Source organism: Nothoprocta perdicaria, unplaced genomic scaffold, assembly GCF_003342845.1.
Source record: "Nothoprocta perdicaria isolate Ctin4 unplaced genomic scaffold, notPer1 scaffold_14, whole genome shotgun sequence".
Classification (NCBI taxonomy): domain Eukaryota; kingdom Metazoa; phylum Chordata; class Aves; order Tinamiformes; family Tinamidae; genus Nothoprocta; species Nothoprocta perdicaria.
In genome coordinates this window covers 1,656,834-1,676,942 of record NW_020454538.1, presented here as the reverse complement: position 1 = coordinate 1,676,942, position 20,109 = coordinate 1,656,834, and the positions used below count along the sequence as shown (strand labels likewise).

General features: G+C 39.6%; 1 protein-coding gene across 6 annotated transcripts in view; it reads left to right on the top strand.

The window, feature by feature from the left end:
- The window catches only part of CTBP1 (C-terminal binding protein 1), a 172,681-nt gene that overhangs the window by 136,034 nt on the left and 16,538 nt on the right, over positions 1 to 20,109 (top strand). For all 6 annotated transcript variants that reach the window (XM_026034224.1, XM_026034226.1, XM_026034228.1 and 3 more), the window contains 3 exons: positions 2,722 to 2,876; positions 11,579 to 11,723; positions 15,031 to 15,237. In XM_026034224.1, the coding sequence (XP_025890009.1) occupies positions 2,722 to 2,876; positions 11,579 to 11,723; positions 15,031 to 15,237 (507 nt within the window). The remainder of the gene's footprint in view (positions 1 to 2,721; positions 2,877 to 11,578; positions 11,724 to 15,030; positions 15,238 to 20,109) is intronic.

Here is a 20,109-nt window from a genome sequence, read left to right as displayed (position 1 = left end):
CGTGAGTTTAATGCTGAGCCAGTGTCTGCAGTTCAGGGCAGGGTGTTTGGGCAGAAGGGTTGTGTAACAGGAAGTCTGTGCTGGGCTTCAGGAAGGGTTTTGGCAGGCGAGGTATTTGCCGTGGTTTCACGGTCAAGGTCGCTGGGTGTGTTGGGTTGCGAGGAGTCTGTTAGCAGGGCCGACTCTGAGGTGTTTATGTTCATCCCAGCAGCTCGCAAGTGGCTTAGTTGAAATCAATAGCTGAATAAGGGACAAATAAGTCACATTCTTAAATATTTTGAAGGATCTTGTTTGTATGTTTATTCCTTCAGTCAGAAAAGTGATTTTTGAGAATGACTTTTTTTTTTTTTTTAATCTCATCCTCTCCGTGGTGTTTAGGACTTTGTCCAGCCTTCTGTTGACAGAAATGCTCTGGCTGCAGCCATGAGAGAATCAGCTCTACCAAATTTTTCCCTGATCACCTTCAAAGTTACCCAAGTTACTGATTTTGTTGTTTCGGGGTGGGTTGGTTTGTTTTGCCCTTCTCTTAAGCTCATAAGCTCTCTGCAGAACTTAAACTTGCCACTCGGATCTGACTTTGCTGGACTGGCAGATGACCATAGCTTTTAATTTGTATAAAGAGCACAATTTATTCAATATAAATAGGACTTGCAGTGTCATTTTGTATTTGTGTTTCAAACATAATTATACTTTATTAATAATCTTATGTCTCTCTCAAAGTAATATATATAATAAGGTCTGTAGCATGCTTTATTTTTAGGGTATTTTCTAAATATGTTTAATATGAGGTTTTATAATTGAGTTCTTATTAAAGAATAGTAAGTATTCTCTGGATAACTGTGTAGCATTTGCATTGTGTGTTCCTGTTATGTTCATGCCCTGTGGAATGTGGTTTATTCATTAAAAATATGACTGGTACATGGAGTATCTGGCTCTTTCTGGCGCATACAAGTAACAGCATTAAGGTAGCAAAATGCAGGATTTTTTAAAAAACATATATATTAAAAAGAGGCTTCCATTTAATGTTGATGGCTGGGGTATAAATGGGATATTTAGTGCTTCATGTCCAGACTCTATGAGCTCCTTTTGCTGTTTGTTGCTGAATAAATAATTAAAAATGTATCATACATTTGTGTATGGTATATTTGTAAAAATGTACCACGCATTGATATTAAAGCCAGCTGCACTTGTTCCAGGTCTTACAGTCTGACTGAATAAGACAGCACAGATAGAGGAAAAACTTGCGATCTCCCTGCTTTAATCTTCAAGGATAAAGCTGTTTGCATAGGTAAAGAGGTTAAATGCCAGGTGGTGCCAGGACTAGACTCTCATTTTGAGTTTGAATCCAGAATTTACAGGCGCAGGAGAGACTGTTAATGGAGATATTGAGAATAACAGTCTCCTTAGTTGTACTTGTTCAGCTCCAGGCCTGCCATTCATCCCAGGGAGGCAGTAAAATGCTCCTTCTGGTGACTGGCAAAATCTTTTTTGCCAGGAGCTGTTTCCCTTTGGCAGGTAGCTGGTGTGTGGAGTCACCATCTCTCAGGGTTTGCCTTTTGGGCAAAAAATCCCAGGCTGGGATGAATCATTCAACAATTCCTTGAGGAGGTGGCTGGGAACGTTGCTATTCCGCACTGGTGTGTGTTGCACTACCGTGAATTGCCAACAACAGGCAGACATGAAACACCCAGCCTCTCTGCAGCATTTTAAACTGCTTGTTTTGAAAGCAAGAAAAATCGTATGCTTTATTGGTTTAATTTTTCCTTATCTCTTCAGGAAGTTCCCTTTTGCCAGCTGCACTTAAACCCTACTTTTATACAAAAATAGCTAATAATATTACTGTGTACTTTCACATACTTGCAGCATTTGTGCTGTGAAAAAGATGCTCTCAATAATGTTGTAAGGACTACTTCTCAGTTTAAGACTCTACAGAGAGGGTAATATGAGGTCTGTGCTCAACATGTTGTCTCTTCCCTAAGTTTTAAACACCTGCATTTCTTTGTCGCTTTTCAATGTTGCTCTGCGCGGTGTTGTTTGAGGAGTGGACATTTTGTGCATATTTTGTCAGAGAGCTTTTGATGGGAGATGATGTATGATTTGTTATTTGGCCAAGGCATACATAAGTGTACCAAAAAAACCCCTCAAAACAGTAAAACTTACAAGTCTAAGCAGACCTGTGCAGTTGACTGTTAAACTTTATGCTTTGACACTGGATCTTGAGTAGATACACATTTTTTTTCCTGTGATAATTATTTTCAGTGTGATTTTAGTCTTGGCAGATCAGTGTCATATATGTAAGTTGAATACTCAATTGCTTATGGTATCCTGTAAATTATGCTCTTATAGGCCTGGACAGGATTTTTTTTCTCGCTTACAAAGTGTGGAATCTAACCAATATAAATTGTGGTATGGACACTTTTGATAGCATAGTAAGGATGTCCCTTTACAAAGCAAATTTACTGTTCACTCCGTGTTTTCTTTCACCTTCCGTTTCAGCCTCTTGAGCCCCCGTAGCCTTTTTTACCTCTCTGCTCTTATTTTCTTTATTTTGTTTGTTATGACAGTAAGTCCGTTCCTGTTTTAGCAGCCGCAATCCTTGAAATCTTTTCCTGCTCTCAGAATACAGACACCAGCTGCAATCTATTTTTTTTATTAGGTTATCATGGCTTGAATAACACCTTTTTCTCTTTATTTTGTTTGTTTTGTTTTTTGTTTTCATAGGCATTCGACCCCCGATCATGAACGGGCCCATGCACCCGCGCCCTTTGGTAGCATTGCTGGATGGCAGGGATTGTACAGTAGAAATGCCTATTCTGAAGGATGTAGCCACAGTGGCATTTTGTGATGCTCAGTCTACACAAGAAATTCATGAAAAGGTAACGCTACACAGTGGTACAGTTTGTTTTAGAAAACAAAATGCAAATATTTTCATGCTTATGGACAGATAGACTGTGCTGTGCTAGCTCTGGCAATGCCTGAGCTCGTGCGCTTGAGGTTACCTGAGCTGCTTAACTGTCTGCTCCCAGTAAATGACAAACAGAAGGGTGACTGTGTTGAAATGCACTGAATCCAGGGGAATTAGATGCATGGAGAGACTTATGCATGGGATGAAACTGTCTTTATGTGCTCTTTTGAAAAGTTTCTCGGGAATGCTGTTGAAAATGAATTTTAAAATGTGTTTGAAACAAGTGCTGCTCCAGAAGCTTGCATGACCATTTATTGCCCTTTCTGATAGTTCGGGAAGCCAGAGAACGGAGAAATGTCTAAACATTGTCAAAGGCTTTCTCATTTTTTTTAGAGGGCATCAGGATACCCATTTTCATGGTCATCTCAAAGGCAGCCAGCTGACCAATATACCCACATTTTCTTTTCAGAGACTGCTTCCAGCTGGAGGCGTTGTATCCCAAATCCTTATTTTTCTCTAGGCAGCAAAAATCCTCCATATTCACCTCCATGTTTCCATAGCTTAAATGGCAGCACTGCTGGCTAGCAGCCTCATGCTGATGTTCTTGCCTCTTTGAAACAAGCCCTTCCCTTGTTACTGTAGCCAGTAACACTTGGCCAAACAAACAGTTTGTGCCAAGTTCTCAGAAATTTCTCACTGTTTTGAATTCATAGCTGCTTTAACTGTTTCTTTCTTGTATTCTTATGTATCATTGCTAAATGCTTTAAAGCCCAGTAATGTGTATAGTAAAAGGCTTAATCATTTCTTTGATGACTTTCTTGTAAAGCTAGCTACTTGAAAATAAAACCAGGACCAATTTCCTTTCTATTGTTAACTGAATAAATCTCATTTTCTGCAGCCTCTTTCATGTGAGCATCCCTTTGGTCAGAACCAACTGTTCAGCTTCTTAAGAGTATTTTTGTTATTTTTATGCTGGGAAAAAAAGCTTTTTTTCTCATTGTTAAAATTTCTGAAACACATGACTTTTTTGCTCCTTTTGTTTTTTTTTTTTTGCTCCTTTTTTTTTTTTTTTGCTGCTTGTTTAAAGCTACCAACGCTTTTGTCTGTGACTCAGCACTGCCAGCTAGAGCTGCTGATTCTCATGTCCAGACTTCCTGCTCTGTCCCATCCTCTTTGCCACCATCCTCCCCATCAAATGGAAATTTCCTGTTGTCAGACCAGTAGTCAAGAATGGTCTTGGAAGGTGGTTTCTGCAGCAGTAGTATTGGATTAATGTCTGTTTTGTTCAGGTACTTGGGTAATAGTTTATATCGCAACTAGGAAAATTGAGAACTTTTTCTATAAGAAAATAATCTATTACATCATGATAACCCATTTTTGGTGGACTTGCTGAATCCTCCAGAAAGTTCTCTTTTCACTAGCAACCAGTACATGGTCATAATTCAAATTTTCATAATCCACGGGGTCTTGCTGCCCTAAAATTTTGGGTTTGCAAAGTTCCTATGTCCTGCCCCATAATATGTTTCTGTGACAAAAATCCCAAGCTTTAGCTGCTGATCTCATTGCATTACCATATCACATCACTGTAACAGAAACAGATTTACAAGTTTTGGAGACGTTCTCAGTGTCATATGAGAGAGGTTTGCTTTTCACTTCCACCGTTCCCTTGCAGCACGTCGGGAGAGTTACAATAGAGAAATACCTGTATTTTAATACACCTCATGTAATATTTGGAAGTGGTGCTTTATTAAACCAGCTGTAAATATAAACCTCTGATCCATGCAGCTGGGTGGCTGTGAACGAATGCAGTGAAAGAAGGGGGGAAGTGACATATAGTGGATGAGAAAACTGCAATATGAAGAGCAGAAGAACTAAGAGCAGCTACAGACGGGGCTGGCCCAGCTGGGGAGCCCTGGCCATGGGGCTCGAGGCTGCAGCATTTGAGGAGTGAACATTTTGGGTTCCAGAGAAGGGAGTGTGGCTGGGTCGGGAGAGGGCTGCAGAGCAGGATGATCATTTAAATTCCATGTGGGTAGACAGCAAAGTAACTAAGGAGTGAAAAGGGGGAACTGCTAGTGGTGTGTGAGAGCAGCAAAGTGCATCGAGGAGGCTGAGAGGAACCTGAACACCTACAGAAGTGGGGAAGAGCAGTCAGGGTATGAGCACCATTTGTGGGGGTCCAGAACAGGGCCTTAGTGAAAGCTGTTACACCTTGTTGTGTACTGGATTAGGAAAGGTGGGTTTGATGGTTTTCTTTGTTTTGGGGTTTTGTTTGTTTGTTTTTTGGAGTAGGGTAATACTCAAGGTCCAGTTTTGCAGCGATTTCCTTGCACCAAATGCGCTTTTTTTTTAATTACAGTTGAGGAAATTAAAGTGATTTAAGAAGTGATTTAAGAATCACCAGCTTCTTTGCTCGTTCCGAGACTGCTTCTCTTTCCCCTGCCCTGCCCTACTGTCGCTCCCCATCGCTTTCCTGGTTCCCGCTTCCTTTCAGTGCCTGGTTTAATCTGGTTTAACGCTGCTCCTCCAGCGCTGCCAACTCGGGCAGCCTTTCCTCTCTCCTTTTGCTTCCAGGAGCCACGGGCTCGAGCTCTCCCTGGGGTCCTTGTGTTGCCCAAGGGTTTTGCAGCTCAGATTCTTCACTCTTTGGCCTCCTGGACTTGTGCTGCCCCCTCCATATCACGGAGCACGTTTTGTGGCTCTGTGTGCAGCTTCTGCAAAAAGAAGCAGCCTAAACCCAACAGCAAATGAAGCGAGTCCTGCAACCTTAAAAGAAGACAACAGGAAGCACAGTTGATTGGTAATGGTCTTAAAACATATTCTAGAAAGAAGAATTTGAGAGCTGCATGTGTTTCTCATCCTCCTGTCTTTGGCCTGTGCTGCCTTCTTGGTGCGTTTGTTTTTGACAGGTTGCCCACATCACAATTAAATGGCCTTGCGGCAGCTGTTACTTTTCCCACGTTCTTTTTTAAATTAAAGTTGGTTTGCATTAAAAAAATATTAAAAATGAACTTTCAGTTCAGTGGTGTAAGACTTGGAAATTTGCAGTTAAATTTTTATGTAGGAATTAAATGTGGGAATTTTTCCACTGATTAAAATTTTATCTAAGACTGTTTCAAATGTGAGCTGAAGAGCTTTCCTGATGCAGTAAATGCTTTGAAATGGATACACAGAGATCAAGAACAGTGCTGCTGTTCAGGCGAATCTTTGATTTGTTTTTATTAGATTAGTGGTTAAGTTAGACTTTTTCAGCTTCAGATTCTTCTCTTTATTTAGCAGTAAGACTGTAATCTTGTTTTGATATCACCATTGCTCTTTCTTTTCATAATAGAGTTTCAGCTTTTTAGTTTTTCATGAGAATTTAATTCTGATGGACCATAGATTGAAAGGACACAGTTGTCACCCTGAACCCCATTCCAACCCTCTTGAATTTCCTAAATCCCTCTGATTTCATAAAAGGAGCCCTAAAAACTTCCATTACCCTTAATTGTACAACCCAATATAAACACACGACTCAGCTCAGTTAGTAACAGCTCAGCAGAGTTTGTTTCCCGTGTCACCACTATCATTTTATTTTATTCACTTATTTATTTTGAGACAGTCTTACATTTGTTGATAGTGTTGCTGCTGGTGACTTCTTGCAACACAATGGTCTTATGGCAAAGAAGCTGCAGTTTCTGATGGGTTTGCATTGGAGTTTGTGTCTATACGGTTTTGTCTGTGTATAGACATGCACACAACCTGCCAGTAAACATATATTTGTAGTAGGTTTTTATATTTCTGTGGGTATGTTTATATCAAAGCATACATGCCTATGTAAGAATACACACTATAGTATATATTGTATATACTGTGTATGGATGTGTGTGTATACATATATTTGAAAAAAACTTACCATACAGTGTATATACCTTTTTTGAGACAATTTTCAGGACACTGAAGTTAAACTTATAACAGCCCCTATGTATTTATATTTAATACTACTAAAATAAGCAAAAGTCAGACACCAGCCAGAGCCAGTACCCTCGCTGAATGACGAGTGCTCCGTGAGGTGGGTAGCTTATTGGCACTGACACAGGCCACGCTAATCTATACGTTAAGCTGATTGTGTCTTAAAGAGGATCTGGAATTACTAAAGAACAGCACAAACTAGCGGAGTTTTGAAGATGTATTAAATATCACTTGAGCAGGTAGGGTTTTCATTTCTACCGTTGTCCCTTTTTCATGGATCCTTTATACTGTTCTGGGGAGGTTGGCAGAGCAGCTTCGAGTCTGCTCCTGCCTTCTCCTGTGTTCAGACTGTTAGAAATTTGACAGGCACCTGGGTTTTGGATATGAAGTAATATAAAGCCAACCCAGTGTAAGCACAATATATGTTCTGTATTTGTGCAAAATGCCTCAAGTCTGCTGGTGACACCCCAGATACTTTATTTGGAGATAACACAGCAAACACTATGTCTTAAAAAAACAGAACATCATAGTAGTTTCTAGAAGCAGTTAATGTGTCAAGTGTCATATTCTGGTGCTGACTTTATAGAAATCTTAAAAATGTAACAACAATTGTCATTATATATTTTATAGGTGCTCTGTGCGACTTAGTAGCATTTAAGTATCATGGAATTTTAAATACTAAGTTATGTTTCTGTATTCTTGATTTGATCCACAAGCTCCTGGCATTAGTCACCCTTAGTAAAATAAAGCAGGATGCCTTAGATGACCAAAGCAGGAAAATGACTTGAATATTCAGTGCTTAGCATGTTAGGATATGTTTACACTTTGTTATACAAAATAATAATAATAATATAAAAAGGGGTGGAAGTTGCTAACTAGGTCTTTATTCCTCAAATAACTTGAGGCAGGAAATCTTGAGGTGTGTTAGAGCAGTGATTGGTGTGATGGCTGGAATAGTCTGGTGTTGACCAAAGATTAAAAAAATTGGGAGTAAAATTATTTTTTTAAAAGTTATTTCGATCTTCAGGATTCCCTATTCAAGCTTTCAGTTCTTTGAAATAGAACCTTCTCCTGCTGGTGTCATCTGTTCTCCAAGAGCCGTGGGAGCTGGCACGTTGGGAAAGCAGAGTAGTCATCTGCGGTTTGAGGAAGAGCGGAAAGACCCGTCTGAACAGTCTGACCGAGAGCAACATCAGGTCACTGCCGAGGATGGGAGCAGGGCTTGCACCAAGCAGTTGCCTGTAGCTTCACCTGGAAGCAAGTCGATAACTGAAGGCATGAAAATTACGCAGAATAGCAACAAGAGAAAGAAGCCAACTCATGTTTTCTAGTTCGACTTTTTCACAGAGCTTTTCTCTCTGAAAACACAAGCGCAGCCTGACGAAAGCTGGAGTGGTTGCAGGAGGGAGGCAGCCAACTGATTCTGCTGCTTCTCATTCAGGTTTTGCCCAAGTTTTCTTTTAAACCATCATGGGAGACAGCTGTTTGCCACATCCTTGGACTTGCTTGTCGAATGTGTATCCAACAGTTTTGTAATAAAATTCTCCCAACTTGACTTGGACTCCACTGCTGTTGAACTAGAACTTGGTGCTTTCTGTGATGTTAATGGCATATTATCAAGTTGATCCCTATGCTTTTCAATCCCAGGCTCTGCCAGGCAAACACCATTTTCATAAGCCCTCAGCATATTAGTCCTATGCCTGGTTATTTCTTCTAAACATTAACTTAGTCAGACATTAACTGTTTACACATACTGGATTCCAGTTCTGTGGTTTTTACTCAGATGTAGTTTAGATATGTTTTGTTTTTATTTCTTGACAAACCTTTTCAGTGTTCCTTGTCTGCATTTCATGGCAGAGAACACAAATTCATTTTCTTCATAGCATTACAAAGTATAAAAACTCCGTTATTTTAAAATCTTTTGGTGGATGATAATATTTCTGTTTTAGTGTTGGTTGTTTCTAACTTCAGATTTTTTGTCTTTTTTTCCCTTTTTGACATATTTCAGTACCTAGCAAGTTACAAATTGCAAAATTCAACTAATTCAATGAATTATGTTAATGAGATAATCAAATGAATGTGACGTAATACACAGAAATTGCATTTTGGCCATGCATTTCCTTGTCAGATTGTCCGTAATCCCATAAGAGGCTTAAACATGAAAACTTCTGGAACATTTGTCGTTATATTTATTAGTTATGTGTTCCGTATGATGAGTAAAGGACTGTATGTGGAAATGACTGTTGCCAGCACTAACCTGAAGAATATTCCTCCTTTTCCTGAGCACCTTCCTGAGCTTCTGCATTCTTTTTGTTTTCTTCTTTGGGGCAAGTCATAACCTAAATGGCCCTCAAAAATGCAGTGTCATGAGCCCAAACTAGTGCTCTTAAGAGTCCAAGTTGTGGTCTTGACTGGCTGAGTTAATAAAATATGTGAGATGATGAAGCGCAAAGCTGCTTCCCAAACCGAACGCTGCCATTTCAGAGCATAGATGTCCGAGCTGCTTTGGCTGTTGTCTTGATAACAGCTCTGCGAGGGCAGCCGGGGTGCTTGGAGGAGCAGCTCTCTATCTTCATGGACACACGTGCAATTCCCGGACCTTTTCTGCCTAGGAGAGGAGGGGAAGAGCAGTGTGGCCCTTGGATAAACCTCAGCTGGAAGATCTTTGCTAGTTCTGCTCACCCAGGCTTAGGGGAGTTAAGCTCAGATGCGCAGCAGTGCAGGGAAGCAGCATTAGTGGCATCAAAAGGTGCCATCCTACAAGGACGGGGCTTGTTAAGTCTGGCCAGACAAATGCTGAGAGGAGATGGGATCACGATCACTGCCTTATAAATATATCGGATTGCAGACACCAAGGAAAGCAAAGTGCAGCTTACACAAATGGCCAACAGTGGCAGCAACGCAAACTGCTGCAAGTTGGGCTGCAAATAAAGTGCGAATGGAAGTTGGAAGAAATGTCCGTGTCGTTTGAGCCATGACATTTCAGAAGAGTTTTCTTTTAGGAATTAATAGGCCAGATAGGCCTCTGCAAGAGCTGAAGGGGAGGCCTTCTGCTCAGTGCAGGGCTTTGGGTTGACGACAGCCAGGTGTCATCTCCAAAGGACTATTTTGTACTGTAGGAGTGTGTGAGTACGACCGTTTGTAGGAGGGACAGCTTGACGTTGTTGAGTTGCATGGTAGCCACGTGCTGTAAGGCTGCATCATTTCTGCTTTTCCAGTTGTTCTTCCTCTTACGTGTAATCCCAAATGGTGCTCAAAGGATCCATCTTTTTATCTGATTTAGAATTGGGATTGCTAATCCAGGAATGCCTGTTGCAGTAACGTCTTTTGCAACGTCATAGATTAATGTATAAAATAGTAAAGAGCAGTTTCCTACATTACCATGGGTTTTACTTATATTTTCTTCAAAAATACTTATTTATCTATTTATTTATTGCCGCAGATCTTGGTTTCCAACAGGAAGCTGTAAACTCGTGTGCAAGATTGTATTTTCCTGCAGTAGTTCTTTAATTGTTTTGATTTAAAAAAATGATTCTATAGCACCATACAAAATGCTCACATGAGCAGAAACACTTCTGATGACAGAATCTATACATGTACTGGACCATAAAGGTATTGAATACAGAGCTTGCACAAGACCTTTATGCATTGTGTGTTATAGAAGCCTCTTAAAGTCGTTACAGCTGGCTCAGATACAGATGTGATTTGTACATGTGTTGGTTCTTATAGGATGATTAAGATGTATCGAGCACAGAGGGCAGGAATATAAGTGTTTTGAAGAAACAACACGTTTCATTTTGCAAACAGAGGGAGAGTAAAAGGCTTTCTGTTTTCGGCAGCTTTTCAGTAACTGGTTGCTCTTCATGACAATGTCTTCCTCTTCCCATGCTCTTCATCTTAGCTTTCTTGGATATGTTGGGTGTCCTCTAAATTAATTTTAAGGATATCACACACTTCTCTATTCCTCTTAGTTTGTTTCTCCTTTTTTACTCTCTTTTGCAACTTTTTCCTTTTTGTGGTATTTTTGCCTTAGATTTTCTTAGAGGTGCTGATTTGCTAAGTAATGTCTGGTTTTGCAACTCAATTGCACCAATTTCTATGATATCCAAATTTTTCATCAGTGCGAGCTGTGGATAGTTGCATTATAAATAATCCAGGGCGCAGACATTCTGTGTTTATATTTGAATTTGCAGATTTTAGTCTGTCTTGTCTAAGAGTTTTGTGATGATTACTGCGTGTACAGATATCAAACAGTTGGGCAGTGCAATTTCTCTACCACTTCCTGTATTATCAGGAGATACTGCTCTGTTGCACCATTCAACACTGCATTTCAGCTACCTGGGCTTAAAAATGCTGTTTGAAGTGAGTGACTGCACCTGTGTGGAGTGTGGAGCATTCAGGTGCAGACCAAGTCCATCGATGCTTGCACTGAGGGCCTGGTGCTACAGGCATCTCCTGTGAAAGGACAAGAGCTTTTCCTTTAAGCAAGAGTATGAATGCAGGTCTCAGCTCTTTCAAAAGCTGGAATCATCATGCTAGAACAGATATATCAGAATAATAATAAAAATCTAAGAAGAGGCTGCATGATACTTGGAGAAATAACCTTTTAAATAAGATTGATATAGTGCTTATATAGCCTTTTGAATCTGAAAATTTGTATACGTGATTAGGCTGAGATGCTGTGAAAGAAAAAAATATTTTTTTCTTCCATTTTACTTATAGGTACTAAATGAAGCAGTGGGTGCACTGATGTATCACACTATCACTTTAACACGAGAAGACCTGGAGAAATTTAAAGCACTTCGAATAATTGTCCGAATTGGCAGCGGTTTTGATAATATTGACATCAAATCTGCTGGAGATTTAGGTATGACTATTAAAGACATTATTCTATATCTTATACTTGCCTCCAGAAATTTGATAGCAACTGCATTAAGACTGTGTGTATAATTTACTCTAACACTTCTCATCACAGTGTTTAAAAATCATTATGGTGATATTATCATTTCTTAATTAAGTGATAATATTAATGGCTTTGTGACAGAATGACAATCTGTCTGCTCAGGATAAATCTAGAGGGCAAGGTCATAGTATTTCCTCTCCTTTTTTACCCCAGTTGTGGGTTTTAACTACTGCCTACTGTAATCCAGTCACAAAATACAATTCCATTAACATGGCAAAATACGTCTGTTTGAATAAAAAATGAGATCATTATCAAATGCTTGAGACTTATTTATGATGTATGAGATTTAGTACTAAAGCACTTTGTAAAACAGAAATACCGATTTTTATAGGAGATTTATTGGTTTTGCTTCAAAATAAATTCAGAAGGCAGAAGTGTGAAGATTTGGTACTTAGCGTTTCACTGTGAAAAAGCAACCATCTGATTTGTACTTCATTTGTTTAAGCATAATGTCTCCTTTAACTTACAGGTAAAATTGTACCACTCAGTAAGTTTTCTCTGTATTTTTCTGAATAAGTAGGGATAAGCTATTAAACGTATTCTCCATTATGTTTTGGGAAGACCTTGGAAGTGCTTAGTCCAGTGTGCCAGTGCTTAGGCCTGTTCATAGTCCCATTGATACAGTGAGGAGCTGTAATATGGTTCTCCTCAGTACATGATAGTGAAATAACCACCTTTTTCAGTACTGCCTCACTAGTGCTTGTAAAATCACTTGGTCCCTCATTTTTTCCATTTGTTGAAGTAATATAAATAACCTCTCTCTCAAGAGCACGATGTGAGGGTTAATTTGTAAAAGACTTTAGCTGAGTTGTGGAATATACTGTGGGCCTTGGGCCTTGAAGTATGACCTGCTCCTGGAACGTATTCTAAATTTTTCGGGTAATTTTCAGAGAGATCCCTATTGGGGCTTTTACCACTTTTTCAATTTTGGTATTATTTTCATGTTACTCTTTTTACTTTTATTGAAAAGTATTAGGATAGATGTTTTTAGATAAAGATCTGGTCTACTTTTTCTTCACTTTATTAATAGTTGGCTAGAAAATACGAGGTGTAACTGGATGCAAGTGGACTGGGAGTTAAAGGTAAAGCCAATAGACTCCTGTTTTTCAGCCTGGAACCTTTGCACCAGGTCAATGAAAGCAGCTGGAGAAAAGGAGAGAAGCAGGAGCAAGGAATATGAGATAAGAGGGAAGAATGTGTTATCTTTTCCTCATACCCTTGCCTTTCTCTTGGTGCTTTTTGTGGTTCATTCTGCCTCTGCCTTTGTGCCATTAACTGTTTTCAAAGTGGAGGAAAATGGGGAGGGGGGAAGAAAATTCTGTTATTTACAGTTTTTCTCGGAAAACCTGTTAGGGAAGAAGGCATAAGGTGAGTTCAATTCTTTGTTTATCTTCCCCAAAAACATAATGCAATTCCTTCAGCTTTTTAAATCATTGGATTCACTGATGCTAGCCGCTAGAAGACATGCGTATTAAATTTGACTTGCCATGTAAAATCTACATTTTTGCTCCCTGAGAAGGACCTTTTTTTTTTGTATAAATAGGGCTGTTTAATATGATCCACATGAAGAGAAGTTTATGTGTAGTCAAAAAAGAGCACATTTTCCCCACTCTGTCTCTCTCTCCATTTAAAATATGGTGAGTTTTGTACTCCATTGATGTTAGCAGGATGCCAAGATTAAAATTCCAGCAAATGGAGCTATTTTATCTATGTGAGTCTAAGAGTGATTCAGCCGGCCACATATCTCTACTGAAAAGAGATGAAAAAATAGTTTTGCAACCTACTTAGGTTAATTTTTACTCATGTAAGAAGGCTGAAAAGTTCCAGGCAGCAGAAAAAAAAGACATTAGAATGTAAAGCATAGATAAATATGGTTCCAGATAAATATGGTGCCACATTGCTGAATATGTGCAATACCAGATAAATATGGTACCAGCTTATTATAAATATGGTGCCAGATTTCTCAGATTACTTTCATTACTATAAAGGAAGAGAATTTTTCCATGTTTCGTAAGATATCCTGGTGTTAACTGTGGGCTCTATGAATATTTATGTAGAAATCCAAAATCTAGACAGTAAAAACAGTACTAGTTTTTTTTTTTCCTACAAAATACGTTTTTCTCTGCCATGAAATTATTGTGTGAGCTGTCTGTGATCTCAGTCAGTGCAGCAGAGACACAAACACCAGTGAGAGCTGATGATGGGAGAGAACATAAATAGCATGCAAAGAGATCAAACAGGACACAAACTTTTCAAATAAACAGCATTTTGCTTAACTGCTGTACATCGAGTGCTGCAAGATAAATGGCTGTCTAAAAGGCAGAAAGGGAAAACTTATCTGCAGTTGCAGTTGCTTGTTGCCTCACCTCTTTTTCTGAGGTAAAAAAGAGAATGTAGCAGATATTGAATCTACCCAGTTTCTACCATTGTGCAAATCTGTCTTTTAACTTCTTGACAGTATCCCATTTTCAAGTATTACCTTTTTGGCTGTTAGCAGCATGGACTTGCATTATCTTTACGTGCCATGCAGGAGCACACTTTATATTTTCTACTGATGTTGCAGTGGGTTATCTCTTCAGTAATTCTGTGAGGGACCGGGAGAGGACTTCAGTACTATTTGTAGCACTTCTCCTGTGCAGCAGGAAACAAAATGTTCCTACCGATGTCATGATCGCTCATAAATATATACACGTTGGAAATAAGCTTTCATGGACAAGTATTCTTACAGGAGCTGCTGTTTTAGTTTTTTAGTAACTTGTATAGTTAGCTTTCAGGAAAGAAAGGGTGTCTGTTCAGTAGCATAAAGCTAACTCATGAAATTAAATTTAAACTATAGTCTTTTGCCTCATTGTCTGTGTATTCAAAGCACCCAGTCCTGTGTGCATGTAAAATTTTTACTAAACCATCAGTAACTTAGCTGCTAAACTGCCTGATATCTTAAATACATTCCTTTGGAGGTTTCAGTTGTGTGTTTATTGGTTGCCTTAGTTTTGAAACCTGGTAAATAGTAAGAAATTTAAAAGAAAATGTGCAAATTCCTATCGCCTGTGTTACCCAGCATTGTATCTGTGAGGAACTTACTTGTGCAAAGCAAATGTTGAAATGCCTGTAAGTTAAAATACCAGATTCCTTTAATCCTGGACTGCTGCTGAGCGGGAAAAGGTAAGGAATATTTTGCAAACTGATACCCTGTCCTCACCGTCCTTTCCAGGGATTGCAGTGTGTAACGTGCCAGCCGCCTCAGTAGAAGAAACGGCGGATTCTACGATGTGCCACATCCTGAACCTGTACAGGAGAACCACCTGGCTTCACCAGGCCTTGCGGGAAGGCACGAGGGTACAGAGCGTGGAGCAGATCCGGGAAGTGGCGTCTGGAGCCGCCAGGATCCGAGGGGAAACCTTGGGCATTATTGGATTAGGTAGGTTGACTCGGAGACGTTTTCGGTGCTCCTCGCCCCGTGTTGCTTTATAAGAATTAGGAAGCTTTAATGTAGAAAAATGGAACCTTCATTTCACTCGTTCCCATGCCAGTCATCCTAGGTAACACCATTTCATTCCTGGCGTTTACATTTCTCAACTCTTTTTCTTTTATACCTCTTGCTTCCCTCAGACATCTGAATTTTGTTGCTATTTCCTGAGTCTTTGAATTCCTGTACATTTTTCTGCTATCACTGCCTTGTGCCAAGCACACCAAGGGGCATCGTCGTTTCCCCTTTCCAGAACAAGAATCCTGCTACGGATCCCAACCCAACACCATGTGCATTTGATGTCATTATTACATTGTGTTAATAGGGTATTTCTTGGTCAGTGTCATATCAGGGTCTGTTTTCATGTTGTTCTTTTTACTTTTTAACATCCTTGAAAAGTCTTTGCAGTGGTAGCAGCCTGCAGAGCAGTGATTTGTTGCGTTTGGTTAGGCTGCAGTTAAATTTATATTTCAACTCAAATGAGAGGAAAAATATATGCAAGAAAGTCTGAAATGCTTCCAGACCTAATAAAATCACCTACCTACCTCCCCGAATGTCCCTAAATGTGTTTCAGCATCGAACAGATGGACAGGTTTGCCTGGGATGAATTCATTACTGTCTGTTACAGAAGTAGAGAAGAAAAACAAGCAAGTCAGTTTCTGTTTGAAAATTACTCAGTCATGTGCCTGTCTTATCAGCGATCTGATAGACTGTGCCTGTAGTTGCTGTGGTATTCAGCCACAGGAATTAATAATAAGATTTTGACAACAGCACGTCAGACCTCAGAAAATCCGTAGTGCTTAAATGACTGTTGCAGTTATACGTTGCTGTCAGATTAACTCAAGCCACTAACTCTTGCTTTTCGAAGCTGAAAACAGCCTGGCATAACATAGCACTGGTTGAATGAGTATGTGAGCTAGCAAAAACATCTTCACAGTCAGAGAACTGCCTTCAAAATGTGACTTTCGGGAAGTTAGTCATGAAGTTGATTTCTCAAATCTATACCCGTGTAATTATGCACCTCATTTAAGCCTGCTCTGATTACTGCACTCACAGTCACAGCAGCCATACATAAGTAATAGTCTATCTTGCTCGCAGTGTTTCAAAAATTGAAATGCATATCTAGTTTTTGAAACCCAGGCCCCGATTTAGATACTATAGGCTTACTTGCCACAGATATCAGTGCTGTTGCCTTTGTGTTTATTGCATTGCCGTTAATTTCTGAGTTGAGATGAGCATGAATCTACATTTATTATTGAGGTTTTCTAAATAAATTTTCTACCTGCTGTGTTTGTTGAGTGATCGAAACGTATAGAGAAACAAGAGGATAATCCGAGTTCCAGTGTGTGCTGTGTCACGTGAAGTGCTAGTTGTTTTTTTAAAAAACAAGCCTTTTGTGTGCATTATATGCTAAAAGGCTAATAAAACACATTTTTAAAGGCACACATCTGTTACACTTATTAGCTGATAATTGTCTCTATTATCATTTCTGTTGCTCTTGATGCAGATGGAATCTTCACACTTTCAAGGATGATGTTTTATCAAGTCAGTTTTGAAAACAGCCACACTTAGTTTTGTGTATGTGTGTGAACAGGCACAACACTGTGATTCTGGCTTGTTATTATAGCAGACCCCTATGTAGCAGACTACCTACACAACAACAGAGAATAAAAGGCATAATCTTCTAAGGTGTAAAAACAGGGCTGTGCTACCTTAGTGCAGCTGAGCACCTCAGGCAGTTAGATTGAGGTGCACTCTCCATTGCAGATGACTGTGTTAGACCAAAGTGTATATTTGCAATTGTATTCAACGGTCTTCCCCTTGTGTTACGTTTCCCTCCTAGTGCCCTTGTCCCACATGTGCAGTTTTGCCTCATTTTATTATTTCATTATTAAGATGTGTCATCAGCAGAACTGCTGAATCACTCAGATACTATGAAGTGGATGGAGCACATACAAATCTAACAGTTCTCGGCTTTGTTAATCTTGCTTTTTGCTTCTTCATTTTTCTCTCAGCTTCTATGTAGTATTTCTGGTTCTCTCCTTTCCCCTTAACGTGCTTATCTCTTATCTCCCAGCTATGACTTTTTGTTCTTGTCTTAAACTTCAGTCTCTTCAGCAATGGGTTGCTTAAATTATATCACTTTCCTTTGGCAGCAGCTAAGTCCAGACCTTCTTCACATCCGTTTCTGGGCTCCTTTCTTGTTTTGCCAGTGAGAAAAACCCTAGGTCTTGCCTATCTCTCTGCTAGGGAATGACATAGTCATTCTATCCAAAGCTCCAGCTACTCATTTCCTTATCCACTGGTCTAGCCAAGTTTCATGACTCACTTGCCTTTTTTCTGTCCCTCACCCACTCTCATTTCTTTGCCTTCTTTCATGCACGTTCCTGCTTCTGACACTTGGTGTATTCTGTTTAATCCTATTACTCTATACTCCTGCTTTAAATTTAACCCTTTCTCTCATCCTCTGCTTGTATTGAGGGTGAAGATAAGCACAAAAAAAGGAAGAGAAAGAAGAAAAGCAAAAAGACTCTAGGGTATAATGCTTTCTTTTATGGTTAGCCTCTGAGTTCCTTAGGGCAAGGAACTTGCCCTAAGTTCCTTTCTGTCTTTAATGAAGTGTGTGATAGTTTGAGCCTTCCATAAATAATAATATCACGTCATTTTAAAAAGCTGTCCTTGTCACTTTGAGTCTTTATTGCAGGCCAGGGTCTCCTATTTCAAATGATGCATCACAATACCTCCTCACCTCTTTTTTAATGAGAATATTTCATGCTCAGCAGTAGGTGAGTACTTAGATAAATAGATAGCTGGACATGATCCTGTGATAACGATTGTTTTGCAGCAGCAAAGACTGGCAAATCACAACCTCTTCCCTTTCCTCCCCATTGCAAACATTTGCAACTGGGAGTTAGTGTTTCGTCATTCACAGAGGTGAAATGACCTCCAGATACTTTTGTGTCCTTTCGCAGCTATTGTCATCACTCAGTTTGACCTCACCTGCTTCATGGTTTCCCTCTTATTACCCAAATTCCCCATTCCTGTTGCACAGACAGTAACAGCTGGTAGATTAGAGACCTATTTACTTTCCATGGAAGTCTGCAGACAGGTCAATGTCTATATGGTATTGAGGGCATTTTATAAAACTTTGTAATACCAGCACAGGTGAATACTCCTTACCCAAGGCCTGGATGGGAATTACTGACTACTCTTGCTACTGTTGCTCACAAATCAGGATGTTGACAAGGTCGAGAACAGAGACAGAATCACAGAATCAGAATCACAGAGTGGTTGAGGTTGGAAGGGACATCTAGAGATCATCTAGTCCAACCCCCTGCTCCAGCAGGGACACCCAGAGCACGGGGCGGCGTCCAAGCGGTTTGAGGATCTCCAGAGAAGGAGACTCCACAGCCTCCCTGGGCAACCTGTGCCAGGGCTCTGTCACCCTCACAGTGAAGAAAGTTCTTCCTCACACCTACAAACGCCTACAAGACACCTACAAACTAGGAGACTTTTGGGTTAGTGGATGAATCACTCTGTAAGAGGAGAACAGACGTTTTAGATGCGAGTCTTCTCGTGCCTCTGGTTTCACTGAAATGATGCACAGGCTTTGCTACAGCTCTGTGTAAATCTCTGATTTCTAAAATACACTGTTATTAACTCCACTTTTTTTTTGCAATTATATAAAACATGCAGTTTGTGTGATCCTCCCCCATTGCAAACCAAGAGGTTCATTTAACATTTTGAGCTTCAGAATTTGCCTTTTCTTGGCAGCACCCAGATGCCATGAATATTCATGGCAGTTGTATATGCTTTAAAGGTAGAGTTGCCCTGAAGGCGTGAATCTGTCTACACTGGTCTGTTGTTCTTTATCTACTGAGGTAGGTTTTCAGCCACTTGGCATGTCTGTGAGTTAGGCTTATAAAAATAGAGCATTTTTCAGCAAAAGAAAAAGAAAACTGTCATAGATTAATTGTTCTGTGTCTTTACTTTAAAAAGAAATTGGCAGATTTATATGTTCATCTTTGTTTTTGTCTAAGGAGTATGACTGAAAATGAACGGTCAGTTACAGAAGAGCTTTATCCTATAAAGTAATTGTAACGGGACAGTTCTGCCCAAATGTACGTGCTGGTTATTCCCAAGTATTTCAGCAGGGAGCTGTGCATATTTAAGGTGGTTTTAATGTATTAGCCTGGTTTCAATGAATGGAAAGCATAGCTTTAAATGGAGATCCCCTTGTAAGAGATTTAACTGCTGTGAATCCCCTCAGGTATTAATATTGTAACGAGTGTAAAAAGAGCAGATGACAGAAGGCTGCGTGTGAATGTGAAAGGTAGTTAAGAGTAAATGTGATCTGCTGCTTTTAAAAATAAATTTTGTTTGCAGTGTGTGACTGATACCTTGGTCTGTGAACATGCCAAAATTTGAAAACAATACATTGTGCTGAGACTTGGCTAATTTGTTTGCAAAAGATCACCTTGAAAAGCAAACAAATAACATGTATATAAGTATTGAAATGAAAGGATTTGAAGAGTGTTTTAAGTTTACGTCCCCAAAGGAAAGCAGACGGGCCCATCAGGTTGACAGACTATTTAATATTCCAGGCACATCCATCAGCAAGCTCTGTAGAATTGCTGTGTTCAGGTTAAATCATCAACAGAAAACCTTTCGTCCTGTGGCTTCTGAAGTTTATTCAAAGAGAAACTGAAAAGCAGAGGGAAATCCTTTAAAGCACAATTGGAAAGATATGGGATTTCCCTGAGTTCTTTTGATTTTTTCTTTTTTTAATCTGAGATGTCATTATTACTGTAGTGAGTGATACTT